At 48.4% G+C, this 17,798-nt stretch overlaps 1 protein-coding gene across 3 annotated transcripts in view; it reads left to right on the top strand.

Annotated features, from left to right (window-relative positions):
• Nucleotides 1–17,667, top strand: part of SWSAP1 (SWIM-type zinc finger 7 associated protein 1) — a 31,525-nt gene extending 13,858 nt beyond the window's left edge. Inside the window, exons 1-2 of one of the 3 annotated variants that reach the window (XM_083483167.1) lie at nt 13,894–15,507; nt 16,664–17,667. In XM_083483167.1, coding sequence (XP_083339293.1) covers nt 14,931–15,507; nt 16,664–17,100 — 1,014 coding nt within the window. In that variant the 5' untranslated portion in view covers nt 13,894–14,930 and the 3' untranslated portion in view covers nt 17,101–17,667. Of the gene's footprint in view, nt 1–13,893; nt 15,508–16,572 lie in introns of those variants that run through there. The other 2 variants (XM_083483168.1, XM_083483169.1) reach the window with 2 other exon arrangements.
• Nucleotides 17,668–17,798: the final 131 nt, after the last annotated feature.

The raw sequence follows: 17,798 nt of genomic DNA, 5'->3' as shown, positions 1-17,798 counted from the left end.
TCAGCAGATAAGCCGCTAATAGCGCTAATAGCGCTAATCCGCTAATCCGTCAATGGGCTTTCTTCGCAAGACGAAAAAACCGCTAGACGAAGAGAATCACAGAATGGATTCTTTTCGTCTTGCGAGGCACCACTGTACTATGTAGCGAGTTGGAAAGAACCAGTGGCATAGCGTGGTGGGGGAGACCCCACGGGGTGGTTGCCCCAGGCACAAAATTGTTCAGGGCACAAAATTTCAACACCCAGTGCTGCCTCAATGCAGCTGTGTGCTTCCGTTGTTGGGCTCTGGTGAAAATGGCTTCTCTATGTGAACCAGGAAGTGACCACTCCAGACAATGGAACGACTCTTCTTATCTTATCTCTGCTGCTATGATCTCCTGGGTGATGCAGACACCATTAGGCAATTGAATGTGCACAAGTACTCCATCCATTTCCCTCCCACCCACCCACCCTGCCCTGGGCACTGGCAACCCATGCTACACCATTGGGCAGAGCAGAAGGCAAGAAGCAGAGGGTGGTGAATTTGGGCCTCTCGCAGGGTGCCACACTGAAAACTGAAAGTGTGTCCCTGACCTCAGTGACCCACCCAGCTGCCACTAGTGCCAGAACAAGAAAGGGGGGTGTGAGCTACATGTGGCAGGCAGACAGGCAGGCAGCATAACTTAGGTATGTGATGGCCTTCCTTCTAGCTAGATCAAGTGTGCTGGTTCACCCCTGTGATTGAGAGGGCTGGCACCATGTGCCACACTGATGCTGTGTGCGCATGCTGTACAACATGCTAATGTCACTCATGCACAGCATCCAACATGCTGATGTCACTTGGGCACCCCATGCGATGTGCTGACATTTCGCAAGCACCCTGCGGCATGCACAAGTGATGTCAGCACGTTGGGTGGCGTGCGGGAGTGAGGTGAGCATGCCGCACGGTGTTCTCGCATGGCCACCACAGAGTTTTGAGGAGGCCTGGCCCCCTCCTTGAAAAAATTGTTGTTGTTTTTTCAGTTGTTTTATATTTATTTAAAGCATTTTTTTTTAATTCAAAATTATAACAAGACATATTATCCAAAAACATATCATGCTTGTTTTTCCCCCATTTTCCCTCCCTCCCACCCCCACCCCCCGACTTCCCTCAGTTCTAGTCTTTGGTTTCTCTGAGACTCCTGTTTTCTGCACGTTACAAAGTTGTATAGATCCTCAAACTATTTAGCTGATTATTATCAATAAAAAGTTTGTGAATGTTTATTCAAAACCTGCCAAGGAGTCCAGTTCGCTTTGTTGCGTCTTCAGATACTTTGTAAAGGGTTCCCATTCATCCTTAAAGTCACAGTTATCCTTGTCCAGTAGCTTATATGTCAGTTTTGCCAGTTCTGCATAGTCCATCAATATTTCTTGCCATGATTCTTTAGTTGGGGATTCTTCAGTCTTCCATCCTTGTGCTACCAGAACTCTCGCGGCCGTTGTCGCATACATGAAAAAATTGTTTTGGGGGGCCATGGCCGCTCAGCCCCAGATGACGCCCTTGAACTAGGTGGTTGTTTTTTCTCATGGAAATGTAGGCCTGTATATTGGACAGGCTCTAAAAAGGCATGGGAGACTCATAGGAGAACTGATTGTAGCAGATGGAGTTCAGGGACTGTGCCATCAACGGGAAAGACTGTCTCAGCAACTGTTGGCTGTTAACAGAGAATTTAACTTCCACCAGGCTCCACTGTTTTCCAGCCTGGTTTGATAATGACTCAGTTCTGGCAGGACACCAGACTTCCAGGGCATGTCTGTTTCCTTACAGAGGCAGATCATCCGAGCCACTAAAAGGATGTTTCTCTGTCTTTGAGCAGATGCATTGCAATGGCCTTCTGGGGAGCTGGAGAGCAGCCAGCTGGTTCCTGGGCGCCATACTCAAAAGCCATCCACCCCCAATCTGGACTCAATGGTGATCCTTGAGAGCCAATGGCCCCCTCTAGGTAAAAGGTAACGTTCATCCTTTGAAAAACACATGAAACTGCCTGATATCGAGTGACATTACTGATCAACCTCCTTCAGTATTTTCTACATCAGAGACAGGCAACATGGTGCCCCAGAGATGTTCTGGACTCTCATGAATCCCAGCCAGCAATGCCAATGATCAAGGATGATGAGTTGGAGTCCACAGCATCTAGAAGGCATCACTTGGGGTGGAGAGGAGTGCCTTGCATAGGGATGTAAGAAAACAGTGACTGCTGCCCCAGTCACAATCAGCGCTATGTCAAAAAGTTCTTCCTGATGTTTAGGCATCATCTCCTTTCTTGTAGCTTGAAGGCATTGGTTCAGGTCCTAACCTCCAGAGAGGGACCCCACCCCCTCCATTTTTATCCTCATAACCTCCACCCATGTGCAGAGGAAAGGTCTCATATATGGCTACATATCTGGAATGTTCAAAGGGCAGTATGCCTCTAATTGCAGTAGAGTTATTACCTTCATGCCCTGCTTATAGATCTTCTAGAGTCATGTGTCTGGCCTGGGTGGGAAACACAACACTGGGCTAGTTGAACCGGTGATCAGACGCATTACATTGTGTTTGTTGACTGAACTAAAAAGTTTCAGTACATATTATGTTGACTTGTTGAGGTTAATTAATTGTCAGACGAAGTTATTAAACTCGTTTTGAATACAGTCATACCTTGGGTTACAGACGCTTCAGGTTGCACGTTTTCGGGTTATGGACGCGCTGAAACCCAGAAGTACCGAAACGGGTTACTTCCAGGTTTCGGCGCTCACACATGTGCATAAGCACTAATTGCACTTTGCACATGCACAGAAGCGCCAGATCGCAACCCGCGCATGCGCAAACGCGGTGCTTTGGGTTGCGGGTGCTGCGGGTTGCGGATGTGCCTCCTGCACGGATCACATTCACAACCTGAGTGTCCACTGTAATATTATTTTTCCCCAAAAAAGTGTTGTGAGCCCAATTTTAAAATTTTTATTGTAAAAACATATATTTTTGCCATTTTGTCAACCCCCCCTCAGTGATGACATCTGGGGTGGTCTGCACCCCCCCACCCACCTTCCTACGTCACCGCCATTGATCTGTTCTAGCAGGGCTTCATGAATGCTCCTGTGCTCTTACTTGATGGGTCCAAATCAGTAATGCAGCTGGGTGCTTTTTCAACTCTGGAATCAGCAACGGAGGAAGTCGTTTGGGTGCCTGTGGGCGCACCACAGGGCCTCTGGGGTCTGCCTGCCTCCTCCCACTCAGCCACCCTATAGCTGGGGGGGAGGCAGCGGATGGACTGCTTGGGCAGTGCAGAGCCTGCGGGCGCAAGCCGCCACATCTCTCCCAGGAGAGACGCATGGCTCGGGCATGCTGCAAGTCTCGCAGCGAGTGCTGCCCAGCATTTTGTCAACCCCGCCCCCACAGTGGTGACACCCAGGGCGGCCCGCACCTACCACACACCCCTTCCTCCGCCCCTGTCTGGAATTCATGGTCCTTGCAAAACTGTCTAGAGCACACCTCTAGTCCAAATAATGGCATTCTTAGCCGCTCAGTCTCTTGCTCTGATGCCAGGACAGACCCTCCAAGTGTCCCTATTTTCCAGGGACAGTCTCGGATTTACAGAAGCCATTCCAGTTGGTGGTTTGATCCCGGAATGTCCCGCTTTTCCTTAGGGCTTCCCTGTTTTCATCAGAGAAATGTTGGAGGGTCCGTCAACTCTGGGATAAGAGACCCAAGCCATCGACCCCAACAGTGGGACTGCACCAGAGCGGTCCCAGAATTCCCACTGGCTCCCTGCATATGATAGGAAAACAGGTAAGAGACAGGATCCCACCCTAGGAAGGCAGAGTGAACTAGTGTGTTATTGCAATGGGACTGGTAGTGGTCATGCTGTGGGCACACTTTGGTCAACAAAGGAAACCCACCACTGAGATTTTTATTTGCTTCCATGCTTGTTTTCTTTCCCATTCCATCTAAAAACAAAAACAAAAAACAACATGATCTGAGAATGAAGAGCAATCTGCCCCAGCCAAATGCACTGTAATTGAATCACCCATTCTGTTCAATCCCTCTCTGCTTCTCACAACATCCAATTCCAGATCACTAATGGTCTGAGGAGGATATGCAAGACGTTTCTCCAAATTACCTTTTATTTTGTTTTTGCTGGTTCAAACGCTCGGAGCCATTTTCAACCATATCTGGTTCATTAAATTACATTTTCAGAAATGGAAGGCACTACAGGACCGAAACCTTTTGCTGTGGTACAAGAAGATGTGAACTCTGGCTATCACAGATTAAATAACTCACCAAGAATGTGTTTCTAAGAGTAAGGAAGACCCAGAGCATTTCATTTCTGATGCATCCTATTCAGAAATATGAAACTCTCACATATGAAATTCAGAAACTCTCTTCCCCCATCAAATGGTGAAATTTGGTTTTCATGTTGTGTTTTGCTGCTTTTATTTCTCTACATCAACTGCTCCCTGTTTGTTTGGAAAAGGCAACCTTTGCACGGATCCTGTGCTATGCAACTTTTTTTGTTTGTCTTTGCTTTTGATTTTTTAATTTTTTAAAAAATAAAAATCTTTATTTTAAAAAGGGGGTATTTTGCCACAGAAGCCCCCTGGCCCAAGCATGACCCCATGACCAGCAGTCCATTTCTTAAGACACGTTGCAGAGGAAAGCTTCAACGTGCTTGGAAACAGCTGAACTTGGCGGCTAAGGGAAGATTGTGTGTGCTTCAGGAGCTCTCTGTGTTTCAAAGCTGACTGTGTCACTCAAATGAAGTGATGGAGTGGAATCTGGCTCAGATGAAGACCAGCCTGCAACCACAAGTAGCTTTGAGTTGCTTCTCAGTTATCGCGAAATGACAGCAAGAAAAGGGGAGAGAGAAAGGGAAAAGGTTAGTTGACCCTGTGGAGTTGCCAAGTTTTTACTGACTCTCGCATTTATGTGCTTTTAATCACAGCTGGGTCTGCAAGCATTAATTAGTGCTCCTGTTTATCCCCAGGCCTCAAAAAGCATCACCTGCTAATTCTTGCATATCAAGATGTTGTCAAAAACACAGGAGCAAACCAGGCTTGGTGTTTTCCTGCTCTGCTGGAAATCCTAACTGGGAGAAATGTTACAGCTTTCATAGGGGAGAAGCCAATTTCAATAAATGCAGAGAGTGAACTCATGTTTGATGGATGCTGTTGCACTGTACGTGCACACAGATGCACAGGTACAGTGGATGAAAACAAAGTTAACAAGAGGAAGGGGGAATAAATGTTAAAAACAGGCTGCTTATGTGGCAGCTTGTTCAAGTGTGGAAGACTTCCCATGCAGTTATAACTTCAGAATAAGGGCAAGTATGCAGACTCTATCAAGCACAATGGTCATCACATCTGCGTGTCTTTTTGTTGTGCCCTTGCCAGAATAGAGGAAGTTTGGGAAGCAAGCCCTGTTTCTCACTGAGCACCAGGAAGCCTGCCTGGAATGCTCAGGACTAGAAACATACTGCCTATAAAATTGTGAATCTTAGAATCTGAGGCAGATTCTTCTTCTTTGGCAATCACTCATAACCGAGTAAGATTGTCTTCCATGAACATGGTCGTAACAGTGAGTCCGTAACTGTCTGTGGAGGCCAATTCTGGATCCACACGTTCTTCCCCAGTGGGGACATAGGTTTCTGGGCGGGAGTTGGTTACGGTGAGAGTTTGCAAAACATGCCTTCTTCTTAGGATGTTTTCCCCTTTTGTCCTGAGTTTGTGCTTCTTGAAAGTCCACGGCACCTTTGGTAAAGGCTGTTCTCCAACTGGAGCGCTCACAGGTCAGTGTTTCCCAATTGTCAGTGTTTTTACTACATTTTTTAAAGATCTGCCTTGAGGGAGTCTTTAAACCTCTTTTGTTGACTGCCAGCATTACACTTTCCATTTTTAAGTTTGGAATAGAGTAGTTGCTTTGAAAGATGATAATTGGGCATCCACACAACATGACCAGTCCATCAAAGTTAATGTTGAAGAACCATTGCTTCAACACTGGTGATCTTTGCTTCTTCCACTACACTGGCATTCGTTCGCCTGTCTTCCCAAGTGATATGTATAAATTTTCGGAGATACCATTGATGGAATCTTTTGATGAGTTGGAGATGGTGTTTATAAGTTGTCCATGTTTCACAAGCATACAATAAGGCTGGTAGTACAATAGCTTTGAAAACAAGTATTTTGGTTTCCCTGCGAATGTCCTGGTCCTCAAACACTCTGCACTTCAATCAGGAGAAACCTGCACTCGCAGAGCTCAGGCGATGCTGGATTTTGGCATCAGTGTCAGCCCTTGTGGAAAGATAACTGCCCAGGTAGGAGAAGTGATCAACACTTTCCAATGATACACCATTGAGCTGGATTTGTGGCGCTGCATAGGAGTTGCTTTGTGCTTGTTGGTTTTTTGGATGTTGAGCGATAGGCCAAACTTTTTGTAAGCTTCTGCGAAGATATTTAGGATGGTTTGGAAGTCATTCTCTGACAGTGCAAACACTACATTGTCATCAGCATACTGAAGTTCTATGACGGAAGTTATGGTAATCTTACTCTTTATAAACATAGGGAATCTTAGAATCTGAGGCAGATTATACACCTTCTGAGTCCAATGTCATCCCTTCCACAATTGCCAGCTTTGGAGCTGTACCCTTCAAAAGATACCATATACATCAGACAGCAAAATCAGGCCTACCCTATATTTTATCTAGAGATAGACTGATCACTGATGACTACTCTAGTGGATGCTCATATTGGGAAATGGCATGGGAGTGTTTGCTCATGTGCAGATAGATTTGGTGCCATTCATGTGTCTATAAAAGTGCACCTAATGAGGTCAGTCTGTGGTGTGAGCTCTGTGTATATACATACAGTGGGATGTGAGTGGCGCTGTGGTCTAAACCACCAAGCCTCTTGGGCTTGCCGATCAGAAGGTTTGCAGTTCGAATCCTCGCGACAGGGTGAGCTCCCGTTGCTATGTCCCAGCTCCGGCCAACCTAGCAGTTCGAAAGTATGCCAGTGCAAGTAGATAAATAGGTACCTCTGTGGCGGGAAAGTAAACAGCATCTCCGTGCACTCTGGTTTCCATCACTGTGTTCCATTGTGCCGGAAGCAGTTTAGTCATGCTGGCCACATGACCTGGAAAGCTGTCTGTGGACAAACGCCGGCTCCCTCGGCCTGAAAGCGAGATGAGCACCGCAACACCATAGTCGCCTTTGACTGGACTCAACTGTCCAGGGGTCCTTTACCTTTATCTTTTTTATACATACACACACACACACAAACACACACACAGAGTGATGGGGAAGGGAGTGTTGTGGAGTGAATACCGGTAAGTTTCTCAGGAAAGTGGAATTACGTCCCTATATTTCACCCAGAAACCCTAAGAGGCACACAGCATCGCTTTCCATCTTACTGGTTGCCTCTGAGCTGTGGCATCTATATTTGCCGAGGAATGCAGAAAAATATAATTAAGGGTTAATATAACCTTTTAAGTGGGTTGATGATAGGAATTGGGTGGTGGTTGGGGGTGGGGGTGGGGTGCTGGTTTCCTAACTATAAAAGTCTATCCATCAGAACCCTGAAAGGAGTTCTCTGTGTAACCTGGCAACCAGATCGGCAGTCACTAGGCAACGTGGTTGCTGGGCAGCACTAAAGGTGATTGGCAGCTCTGACAGGCAAGGCTAGAAAACTGCACTTGACCTGCCCCACCCCCACCAAGGAAGCCGCAGCACTTTGCTACATCATAGCCCCCCACCCTGAACGGAAATCAGATGTTGGTCTCTCTCACTTGCAGCTGTGAGCGGAGGGGGTGGAGCAAAGGAACTCGCCTGTGTGGGTAGGTGAAAGCATTTTGTTAGTTAATGACATGTCCATCAAAATAATCTGATGCGTGTCTTGGTCACAATGAAGTGATAAAAGATTTGAAGGCCTGGCGACGGGAGAGAGGGAGCTGGAAATTCAGAGTGGGAAAGTGGCAATATTGTTCACTCTTCTTCCCCCCCAGGACTGAAATGGGAAAAGTGAGAAATCTTCAGGGGAGGAAACAATTGCCACCTCCTTGGAAATATTATCTCTTTCAGGACAATCACTGCAATACTTTTGAGTGCTGTGTTGCAAAATTATTATTATTATTATTTTAAAAAATATCATCCAGCCATTTCCACCAAAGGCATAGCAACATCAAAGCCAAATGCACTGTACAACAACATAAAATATTGTCTGGGTAAATATAAAGTAAATAGGAAAGCTATAGAATACAAAACAATCTTTAAAATGTATTGTCCTGTTTAGGAGCCCATCAGCCACCTGCAATGAGGTGCCATCAATTGGATAAGACTGCGCAGTGTTCTGAAGATATGAGCAATTTAAAATGTTTTTGTGCTTTAAACTGCTCCCTGGGCTGATTCTGTAGAGTCTGAAAGTGCATCTAGCGACACTAAGGATGTCTTACACAAAATATTTTCCACTTAATGCCTCTTTGCCTCCCATTCCTTCATTTTATCCCTTTATTTGAATACCTGCTTACTGCTTTCCCCAAACTTTCAAAGCAGTTTACATTAGAACAAACACACACACACACACACACACACACACAGAGAGAGACACACACACACACACACACACACACGTCTCAAACAGAATACGAATCTCTTGTGTAGCCATGGAAATAGCACTTCAATCAAAGCTTTCTTTTTTAAAAGGTAAGTCGTAGAATGCTTTTCAAAAATTCAACAAAGAGGTAGGTTTCCATGCCTCTTCTGGAAGAAGCTTCCACGGTTTTGCAACTGTTCCAAACAGCTGCTGTTTGCACCCGTTGCAAAGTCAGTAAAGGTAGGGTTGCCATATTCCCAAAAGTGAAAATCTGCACAAAATTGTTGAGCCTTTTGGGGGTGGGGAGTTGTTGAGCTTTATTTGGGAGCATCTCCCCAGAGATGGTGTGTTTTAAAAAATCTCCCTACTTGCCATACGTCCAAGTTTTCCTGGACATCTTGCTGATTAAGCAAAAACCCGCCTAGATTTTATTATTATTATTATTATTATTATTATTATTATTATTATTATTATTATTTTGCAGTCCAATTCCTGGATATGTCCAGGAAAACCCGAATGTATGGCAGCCCTGGTAAAGGCAGCAGTGCTGCTGTCATAGACGCAACACCCAGGACATTTCTCTGGTAATCACACATATAGCACATGATGCCCGCTTCCTGGGTCCCCACCACCACCACCAGCATCCCTTTATAATACCTGGAAATGTTATCTGGGCAACCACCATTTCTGGGAGTTAACAATACGCCTGCCGACCCCATTGGTGTGAAATGTTGATCCAGAGGTTTTTGTGATTTGGCCAGACCTTTTGTTCCAAGGGTGATTTCACAGGGCAAACCTAGATCTGCCCCTGTCCATCAATCCTCACTCCCTGACCAAGCAGACTTATATGATATGTGTTTGTAGACATCCATATTGCACCTTTAGGTTTACATTGTAGCACAGTGCACACTTAAAGGGACCCCTGACCATTAGGTCCAGTCGTGACAGACTCTGGGGTTGCGGTGCTCATCTCGCTTTATTGGCCAAGGGAGCCGGCGTACAGCTTCCGGGTCATGTGGCCAGCATGACTAAGCTGCTTCTGGTGAACTAGAGAAGCATACGGAAACGCCGTTTACCTTCCCGCCAGAGCGATACCTATTTATCCACTTGCACTTTGGCGTGCTTTCGAACTGCTAGGTTGGCCGGAGCAGGGACCGAGCAACGGGAGCTCACCCCGTCGCAGGGATGCGAACCGCTGACCTTCTGATCGGCAAGTCCTAGGCTCTGTAGTTTAACCCACAGCACTACCCGCGTCCCTAAAATAATGTAGTGCACACTTAAAACAATTTAGTCAAATACTCGTGTGCAGAGGAGAACCTCAGCACTTGCAAGAAGTTTGGACCCAACTGAACTCTTGGGTCTTGGTAAGTTGAGAATTTGGATCAAAGGGATGCTTATTTTGTCTTCTGCCTCCCTTACTTGCTTCTCTTTCTCAAGAGCCAGCATTGTGTAATGGTTAAGAGCGGTGGACTCGTAATGTGGTGAACCGGGTTCGCTTCCCCGCTCCTCCACATGCAGCTGCTGGGTGACCTTGGGCTAGTCACACTTCTCTGAAGTCTCACTCACCTCACGGAAGGGAAAAGGAGATTGTTAGCTGCTTTGAGACTCCTTAAGGGGAGTGAAAGGCGGGATATCAGGTCCAAACTCTTCTTCTTCTTCAACAACTAAAACCCCCCAAACTTTCACTCATAGTGGAGCTACCATCATATGGTGGTAGCTGCTGCTGACATCTCAGATGGCTCCTCTGTGCCTAGGATCTAGCGGATCTTTCCCCCACCTGCTGTGCTGGTCCCGGGGGAGGTTATCGTGAGGCGTGGTCAAAATCTGGTCCTGGGCCGAGAGTCTGGAGACTGCCCACTAAGGGGAAAGTGGGGTCCAAAGCAAGAAGCCAGGCGTGGTCAGGAACTCCGGAGAAACAGGTCTGGGTGCTGGCAGAAACAGGTTTCCAACGCCGTTGCTCCCGCAACCTGGGACTGGGCTGACTGGCCTTTATCTGGGCTGACTGGCCCACAGGTGACCCGCCTCTCCTGGCCTTAAGGTGAGCACTCCTCCTGAGAGAACCCAGTTCCCTCCGCCTCTCTGCCCTGAGCCTCTGCAGCTCAGGAGAGACTGGAGGGCTACTGGACCCAGGGGCAGCTTCACCTTCCCCTGACAGGGCTGGGAGAGGCGCACCTGCAGGCAGCGGGTCCTCGATCACCTCCGGAGCCAGAGCGGATTCAGCTGGTGTCTGCTCCTGAAGATCCAGCACAGGTGAAGGCCCTTCAGGTTCAAGCCCCTGCCCTGGCTCAGCCGGCCCTGGAGGTGGGGATTCCTGTGCAGGCTGGGACTCCTCAGATTCAGCTTCTGAATCAGATTCCCAGGCCATCACACCTGCCTTTAAGTCCAGCACCAAGAAGAATCCAGCTCCTACCTTGCCGTGCGCGGGAGGAACCTCAGCCCTCCCTCCCCATCCTCATGCACGCCTTTCGCACTCGACAGATGGTGAGGGTTTGCCTGCATCTCCATGCCTCAGCACTGCCAAGCATGCAGCAGATGGTGCCACCGGTCCGCTGAAAGCACCAGCATTTAGGAACAGCTAAATGTTTTAATTAAGCCCCTTGTTGCCTGCCCCTCATGTCTCAAAATGACCTCTGAAACACAAAGTCAGAATGAAGACAGGTGAACTATGTATCTGCGCAGGAGGGCAACCTGTGTGCCTGGAGAGGGGCAAGGAGAAATCCCAAGGAATTGCAGACTCGAGGGCAACTCCCCAGTGAGGTAAAAAAAAAGGAGGTGCTAGAACTCACCTTGAATGCCTCCCTTGTTCTCTTATGATGGCAATGAAGTCCACCTGAGAGGTGCCAGATCTGAGTTCCCATGAGTTCCAGCTGGGGGGGGGGGACCCTTGTTACAGCATTTGTGGCTTCTTACTTTGTTACAAAGGGCAACTGGGCATGATTAATGTGCATTAAGATTTTTTGTGGCATGGAGAAATGAAGTGTTTTTCTCCCTCTCCCATAATACAGTGGTACCTCAGGTTAAGAACTTAATTCGTTCTGGAAGTCCGTTCTTAACCGGATTCTGTTCTTAACCTGAAGTACCACTTTAGCTGATGGGGCCTCCCGCTACCGCCGCACGATTTCTGTTCTCATCCGGAAGCAAAGTTCTTAACCGGAGGTACTATTTCTGTGTTAGCGGAGTCTGTAACCTGAAGCGTCTGTAACCCGAGGTACCACTGTACTAGAACCTGGAGCCATCCACTGAAGCTGAATGGTAAAAGATTCAGGGACAGATAAAAAGAAGCACTTTTTCTATATAGCACATAAGTTCATTTATTGAGAGCCAATGTGGTGCAACAGACTAAGACTTGTGAGACCAGACTTCAAATCCCCACTGAGACAGGAAGCTCACTTGGGCCAGCCACTAACCCGAGTCTACCTCGCAGGGTTCTTCTGGGGATAAACGGGAAGAAAACTATGTTCAATAACCTGAGCTCCTTGGGAGATGAATATAATAAATAAAACAAAAAAGATACCATGATGGTCACCAACTTCGGAAAATCTACTGAGATTAGATTAGACCACCCTTTTCTCAATCCTGGGTCCCCAGATGATGTTGGACTACAATTTCCATGATCCCCGACCACTGGTCCTGCTAACTAGGGATGATGGGAGCTGGGGACCCCAGGTTGAGAAAGGCTGGATTAGGTAGATGGTAAGGCCCAACGATGGCTACCAGCCCCGAGAGCTATTTATTACCTGCAGAACCAGGACAGCCATGCCACTGAATCGACTCACTAATAATAATAATAATAATAATAATAATAATAATAATAATAATAATTTATTATTTGTACCCCGCCCATCTGGCTGGGTTTCCCCAGCCACTCTGGGCGGCTTCCATAGAAACCAAAAATACAGTAAAATATCACAGATTAAAAACTTCCCTGAACAGGGCTGCCTTAAGATGTCTTCTGAATGTCAGGTAGTTATTTATCGCTTTGACATCTGATGGGAGGGCGTTCCACAGGGCGGGCGCCACTACCGAGAAGGCCCTCTGCCTAGTTCCCTATAGCTTTGCTTCTCGCAATGAGGGAACCGCCAGAAGGCCCTCGGCGCTGGACCTCAGCGTCCGGGCAGAACGATGGGAGTGGAGACGCTCCTTCAGGTATACTGGGCCGAGGCCGTTTAGGGCTTTAAAGGTCAACACCAGCACTTTGAATGGTGCTCGGAAACGTACTGGGAGCCAATGTAGGTCTTTCAAGACCGGTGTTATGTGGTCTCGGCGGCCACCCCCAGTCACCAGTCTAGCTGCCCCAGAATAGCAGCTAGCAGAATAGCAGAGGAAGGTATTGGGGTTACATATGGCTTTAGGACAAAACCAGCACTTGAACGGAGCCCAGAAATTAACTAGTAACCAGTGCAGTCATGCCAGAACTGGTGTTTGGACCACCCTGCCCCAATCAATCTGTCCACTGAATTCTGCACCTGCTCTCTCTGCCTGAAGAACAGCTGCCTGTCAAATTAGAAGGCGGGCCAGTGAACTGATTCAGGCTAAGGCAGCTTCACATGATCCTGATAAATCTACTTTTAAGGTAAAGGGACCCCTGACCATTAGGTCGTCGTGGCCAACTCTTGGGTTGCGGCGCTCATCTCGCTTTATTGGCTGAGGGAGCCGGCGTACAGCTTCCGGGTCATGTAGCCAGTATGACTAAGCAGCTTCTGGCGAACCAGAGCAGCGCACGGAAACGGCATTTACCTTCCCGCCAGAGTGGTACCTATTTACCTACTTGCAATTTAATGTGCTTTCGAACTGCTAGATTGGCAGGAGCAGAGACCGAGCAAGGGGAGCTCACCCCGTTGCGGGGATTTGAACCACTGACCTTCTGATTGGCAAGTCCTAGGCTCTGTGGTTTAACCCACAGCGCCACCCACACCCCAAAATCTACTTTATACATCCCAAAACTAAGTCCTGGCATTAAGTAAATATGATGGGCCTGTTTTGTGACTTACACCTCCACCCAAATCATCATAGGGATGGGTGTGGAAAGAGTGTGTTCTCTTCTAGGACCCTGCTGGGCAAGAGATATCCCTCAGCCCTACGTTGCTTGCCCTATGACAAGGCTCCTTCCTATGAAGGGTAGCAGTGGGTGGGTGGGTTCAACACCCCCTTCCCCGTGGATGTTCAGAGCAAAAAAAAAAAAAGAGGTTGTGATCAATGCAATGTATAAGCATTCCACAATTTAAAATTTTAATTTGTTCTTAGATTTCTTTTTTTATTTGAGGGTGCATATGATTGTGACAAGCTCATTTCAGCAATACTGAACATGGTAGTTTATAACTTTATTATCTGTCCATTAGATAAGCAAGGTTTTTTTAAAAAAACAACAACCAAGTATACATACAATCATGACAAGCTCATTTCAACCATCTTCAATATGATAACTTAAGCAGATATATAAATGCACCTGAAAAGCAGGCAACATTCCTCAAATCCGGGTTGGCCTTTCACTTCCTTGTGCCTCGTATTCCCAACACAATAATGGGTTAGTTTTGCGGCAGACTTTCACAGCAACTAATCTCTTATGGAGAAAGTGGAATATCACCCTAAAGAAACGAATAGAAAGCCAGAACAACGAAGCAAACTCCAGTATTTTCCTCCCGCCTTAGGAGCCGTTAGAAAGCCGTCGATCAGTTAGCCTCCAAACCTCTCAGCGAAAGTTTGGGACAGTCCATGGTCCAGAAACTCGGAAAAAGTCGCACATGGTCCAGAAACTCGGAAAAAGTCGCTATGGCTTAACTGGGAAGGGGGTCCCCTAGGGCTGCTGCGACTGCCCACGCGAAGCCTGCGCGCCTTCGCCCCGCCGTGGAGAGGTGCGATTTTTGCACCCATGTCACGGGGGCTAACCTGACCAACTCTAGCTAGGCACCGTCTGCTCCCCAGACCTTGACCCTGTGCTACTCTTGCGGGTGCCGCAGCACGCTACTCTAAATCGGGGTTCTGTTCGGTGACCTGGTTTTAGCAGCCTAACCAGTCCCTGCTCCGAATTATTGATGAGACCAGCTAGGAGCTGAATAAAGAAAAATAATGGCAGCGCCGGATTGAGGGCAGTGTGGGCGGTTCCCCACACAGGGTGCCAAGCCGGGCAGGCGCAAAATACTATTACTAATTCTACTACTACTAAAAACAAACAAACAAACAAACAAACAAACAAACAAACAAACACAAACACACATCCTATATTTATACGTAAAGAAAAGCTACCGTACCAAAATGAATTATTGTGAAAATACATCTTTTAAAGGAGGGCGCCAATTTTGGCCTCGCCCAGGACGCCATATTAGCAAAGTCGGAGCTCCTTAAGGGCGGGCAGCGATGAGATCGCCGTTGTGCCAAAAAGAGAGACCCCAATCCAAGGAGAGGCGGCTCGTGCGTAAAAGGAGCGCCGTGTCTCTCCCACCACCCCGTTCAGAAAGGATCAGTTGCACGAGACAAACAAAAAACCCACCCCCGATCCCCCGAATCCAGCTGCCTCTCGCATCTAGGGGACGTTCCCACGCGGCTGCGAAGCCAGCCCAGCCACCAAAGCGGAGCGATCCACATCCGCTGCGCCGCCGATTGGCTGTCGCCGCCGCCGCGCCCACTCTCTGCGGCTTCCCCTCGGCAAAGGCGCGCGCGCGCCACCCGGTCGCCGGTTCCGGCCATGTCGGCGCTGCAGCAGCAGCAGCAGCAGCCGGTTCCGGGCGCCGACCCGGCTGGCCTCCTCCTCCTCCTGCCGCGCCCGGCGCTGCTGCTGCTGGGTCCCGCTGGCTCGGGGCGCTCGGCGCTCTCGTTCCGCGCGGCGCTGCTGGGCGCTTCTTCCTCGCGGGCTCGCGCGCTCTTCTTGGCGCCGCGGCCTCTGGAGCGCCTGCCGGCCGGGGGCGCAGATGCAGCCAGAGCCGGAGCCATCCAGGTGGGTAGGTGGGCGGTCCAGCAGCCCACCCATGAGGCCAGATTGCGGCACCGGATTTAGGGCGCGGTGGGCGGGCGACTCTCCCGCAAAGGGCGCTCAGCTGAGGGAGTGAATAACAACAACAAAAGTACCTATACAGTATTTATGTGGGTCCCTACTGAAACTAATAAAAAAAAAGCAGCTGTACCAAAATGAATTATTGTGAAAATAAGAAATATTTTTGGGGGTGGGTGTCACATTTTGTCCTCATTCAAGGTGCCATTGAAATTTGAAAGGCCGAAGTCCACTGCTGCACCAGGGGGCAAATATGGTAATATGGCGCCCTGAGAAAGGACAAAAATTGGCGCCCCTCCCCAAATATTATTTTGCATTCCCTCGACTCCGTGCTATGGGGGTTTAGGGTGGTGCAGGTGGTTCCCCTCCCCCCCCCCCCAGGGCACGGAGTCGAGGGAATGCAAAATAATAATATTTTGGGGGGGAGCACCAAATTTTGTCCTTTCTCAGGGCGCCATTTTCATAGCTGTCAACGTTTCCCTTTTCTTGCAAGGAATCCTATTTGAAATAAGGGAATTGCCCTTTAAAAAAGAGAAAAGTTGACAGCTATGGCCATATTAGGGATGCGGGTGGCTCTGTGGTTTAAACCACAGAGCCTAGGACTTGCTGATCAGAAGGTCAGTGATGGGGTGAGCTCCCGTTGCTCGGTCCCTGCTCCTGCCAACCTAGCAGTTTGAAAGCACGTCACAGTGCAAGTAGATAAATAGGTACCGCTCCGGCGGGAAGGTAAACGGCATTTCCGTGCGCTGCTCTGGTTCGCCAGAAGTGGCTTAGTCATGCTGGCCACATGACCCAGAAGCTGTACGCTGGCTCCCTCGGCCAATAAAGCGAGATGAGCGCCGCAACCCCAGAGTCGGTTACGACTGGACCTAATGGTCAGGGGCCCCTTTACCTTTTTATGGCCATATTACCAAAGTAATATGCAAGTGAGGCGACCACTGCCCTGGCCTGTAGTGTGGCTTATTCATTCCTACAAATTGGCCATTAACCCTCTTCCCTTTCCCTCCCTAGAGAATCCACTTCCTGTACCCGCCATCGTTCCGGGAGCTGCTTCAGCTGGTGGCCTCCCTACATGAAACCTTTTCCTGCTCCCTCTCCCTAGTCGTTCTGGATGGCTTGGAGGAATACTTGGGCAGCTGCTCCAGCCCAGCGATGGCAGCTCAGCTTGTGGCCTTGCTGCTGGACACGGCAAACCATTTCAGCCAGAAGCTCCCCGTGGAGTCTGCTGCCGGCTGCAAGCTTGTCGTTTCCATGAAGCTTTCTGGAGAAGCTGGGGAACAAGTGGAGTATTTCTCAGCAATTGAGCGCTACTTCCCAGCCCAGTGCTGGCTGCATCCGAGCACAGAGGAAATTGCTGATTCAGGTAGCCAGGGCATCACCAAACTGATTAGAGCACGTCTCTCCCAGCCGGGCACTAAGGACCAAGAATGGCTGGTGAGATTCGATCCACAAGGGGACATGAGGATTTCTCTGCTTCCGTGTGAAGGGGAAGTTGATGGGTGCACAGCTTCGAGGAGCAATCGACCCCCTGAGACTTAAGCCCATTCTCGGCTCCCAATCTTTAGGCCTCTGGTGGTCCTTAGTTGAGTCATTTTTGTGTTCAGGTAATCAACTACCTCTGACCCAAACGCATACATTCACATCCCAGGTGATAACATCTTTCTTACTCCAGTTTGTTGTTTGTTTCTTCCCAGCTTTGGGCTGAGAGGTTGTTGTTGGTTTTTGACGAGCAGCAAGTTCCAATTCTGTACTATAGAGTCATTTCAGCTTCCCATCTTCTCTGCTTACACCGGAGACTGGCTGCACCTCCAATCGCAAATGTGAAATGTACCTTTCTTGCTTTGCCAGTTGCAGAGAAAAGCCCTGGAAGGAAGCAGGGCCCTAAGACTCGGCAAACAGAACACCAAGAGATTAAATCTCACACTTCTGGGTGGGTTTGTTTTTTCGTCTTTTGAAAACCCAGTTGTATGGTGTGAGGGAAATGGTTTTCAGAGCGTGACCTGGGGGGAAGAGGTGTACAGTTACCTATGGAGTGGGTGAGCAAAAGCGCCTCTTGGATTCTTCCCACTGTCTTACCTTGAGCAAATAAAGAGAGAGAGATCTCTAGCCCTCCGTTGACCTATTTTCTGTTGGTTACACTACAGCAGATAGGGAAAGTGGTGTTGGGTCTTTCACATACAGGCGATTCCCCACTAAGGTGGGGCTTACATTCTGAGCATCAGTGCTCATAAGCGAAA

Source organism: Podarcis liolepis (genome assembly GCF_965112155.1).
Source record: "Podarcis liolepis genome assembly, chromosome: 17".
Lineage (NCBI taxonomy): Eukaryota > Metazoa > Chordata > Lepidosauria > Squamata > Lacertidae > Podarcis > Podarcis liolepis.
This window is presented reverse-complemented; position numbering and strand designations above follow the sequence as displayed.